Genomic DNA, 2,574 nt, shown 5'->3' with positions numbered 1-2,574 from the left:
CGAATTTAATGTTTTGCCATGATTTGATTTTTTAGAAATCGAAAAATCGTGATTTTGAATAGAAATATTACCAAACGTTATAATTAGACACTTTGACTATGCCAGTGATAACAGTAAAGAGAAAAGAATGATGAAACCGCATGTTGGCGCACGTGATGAACTGCTCATGTGTGACGCGCTCAGTGAAGGACCATAAGTAGAATATCGCTAGGTGCCATTCACACAGAATGCAATTTTGCATTGACAAAGATGCGACACGGGCAGTGCAATAGAAAAATCATGCAAGAAGATGGGAGTGAATTTCTTTCAACTTGAGTGCCGTGTTTTTAGACTGCTGTTTCATGCATGAAGGCTGATTTATACTCGACGCATCTGCAAGTTCGCTTTGAGTACGCGCAACCTCATTTTGCGTAGCGGTGTGCACGGCATTTTTTGTAACTTTCCGCACAGCTTCGCTTCCGAAGATGCACAACTTCAAGGCGACTCTAGCCGAACATGCAGAAACGGAAGCAAATTGATGTGAAGTTCAAACTCAATCTGGTGCTTTTTGACGCTTTAAGGGAAAAACAATGCATCGTTTTTTTGCATAGTTTGTCGAAGGCTTTATAATTGAAGTACGTTTTATTTTTATTGTATAAAAATAGAACTAGAATTCATTTAGATACTCTATTTGCTTTATTTGCTTAAAGTTGTCTTGTGTTTGATGCGAAATAAAGCCAAAAGCTTAAGATAAATTTGTACATAAAGTACATAAAGAAATTATTAATTCATCAACTCATTCATCACATAAGAAGTCTTTTTCTGGCAAATGACTTCTTCTCACCGGTGATTCCCGATGGTTTTAGAGGACAATTACTCCTCGTCGCCCCCTGTCGTTTCAAAGAATAGGACAACGGCGAACGCGACAAGTATAAAAGCCTCATCCATTTGGGAAGTTGGTCGCGCAGTCAGTGGAGGCTCGCGGAGCAGAGCTAGGCCAAAGTATAAATCCCGCTTGAGACGCTGCAAGAGACGCGAGCGCAACAGTCAAACACGTCCATGTTTACATAGAAAAACAATGGAAAAGCAGCGCAATCGAATAAAAAAACTGTAACCTGAAACTAACTGTTTTGTGTAATAAACTGCTTTCTGTGTTCAGGTTTAAATGTAGTAATAATAATGCAAAAACCTACACTTCAAATCAACATTTAAAACAACAAATATAAACCTTGACAAAAAGTAGTCTTTGAGAATGCCTTAATATACATTTAAATCCACAACCTAATAAAAGTAAACAATTATGTATAAAAACAACTAGGGAATTCACAAGCCTCTCTATAGAGTCCTATATAGGAATCTAGTGGTTACACCATGAAATTACAGGTTTTTATTTTTATTTGCTCTCACCAGGAGGTGCTATTCTACCTTCAAAAATTGGATTTTAAAGGCCTAGTCTCTATTTTAACCTGAAATACTGCATTAATTGAAAAATAATTTTAAAAAATTAGAAAAAAAAAAAACATTTTTGTACTATTTTCAATGGGAAAATTGATCATAATTATTGCATAAATATTAATTAGTACCATGAAATTCTCTCAGAATACAAAAGAAAAATTATTGAACAAAAATATATTAGATTGATTTTACTGAAGAAGAAAAAAAGTTACATTTCAGGTGTCCGGTCACTTTTGACCGCGAAGACCATGAGTGTGACTCCCAAATGAGAAGCGCCCATATTCATTATATAACTGTAACTTGAATATGTTTTGGTCAACAGCTAAAATAATAAAAAATTGTGCCTGTGTCCAAATGTATACGGACCTGACTGTAATGTGTGTGTGTGTGTGTGTGTGTGTACTTTTTGGTTAGTGCTTTAAGACTTTATTAGATTTAGACATTTAGAGATTCGTGTAATGTTACAGTAATATGTAATATGTGTGATATCAATATTTCTATAGAATGTCTTCGTGAGAGACTGTCAATCAGTTGATCAATCAAACTCACCTCGTCCTCGAGCAGTGGAGGAAGACGCTCAACTTCCCAGCGCTTCTCCTCCTCCTCTTCCTCTTCCTCATCCAGACCGACCGCTGCGCTCCGGAACGTTCCCATCGCGCCGCAGGATCGATTCCTCTCTGATTCTCTCTCGGTCTGCACGAGCAGCGCACGCGACGCGTCACGCACTCTTCTGCAGCGCGGATTCCGCTGATCGGTGACCGACGGTAACGGGGGAGTTTACTAACTGTGCTGTCATGGTAACGACAGGCGCCTTCAGTCCGCTGCGCGCAGACGCGGTATTATTTTTATTTACTCGTCATCATGACCCGCATATGCGTCATAAACGTTTTCCCTTAAAACATCTGCAATAACTCGTCTCTGAAAGGGTTTTAAAGCCTCTAAAATAGCGAAAGAGCGCCTGCCTGTGGTAAATCCTTACAAAAACAGCCCTGTGTACTGTGTAACATTAAATATGGGGCAAGTTGTCAAGTTTTATTTGTAATTTAACATTTTACCTTTTACATTTTTGTTTCATCTCTTAAATTGGATAAATGAATGAATGAATGGAGATATTGTGGAAGCATATTTGATATTTCAACA

The 2,574-nt window shown here is 38.0% G+C and overlaps 1 protein-coding gene across 1 annotated transcript in view; it reads right to left on the bottom strand.

Annotated features, from left to right (window-relative positions):
* Positions 1-2,143, bottom strand: part of kndc1 (kinase non-catalytic C-lobe domain containing 1) — a 68,741-nt gene extending 66,598 nt beyond the window's left edge. The window contains exon 1 of the mRNA XM_016565409.1: positions 1,984-2,143. Within this exon, the coding sequence (XP_016420895.1) occupies positions 1,984-2,088 (105 nt within the window). The 5' untranslated portion in view covers positions 2,089-2,143. The remainder of the gene's footprint in view (positions 1-1,983) is intronic.
* Between the last annotated feature and the right edge of the window lie 431 nt (positions 2,144-2,574).

Source organism: Sinocyclocheilus rhinocerous, unplaced genomic scaffold, assembly GCF_001515625.1.
Source record: "Sinocyclocheilus rhinocerous isolate Xijiao unplaced genomic scaffold, SAMN03320098_v1.1 scaffold1822, whole genome shotgun sequence".
In the NCBI taxonomy this organism is placed as follows: Eukaryota; Metazoa; Chordata; class Actinopteri; order Cypriniformes; family Cyprinidae; genus Sinocyclocheilus; species Sinocyclocheilus rhinocerous.
Note: the sequence above shows the minus strand (reverse complement) of the source record. Positions and strands in the feature narration are given on the sequence as shown.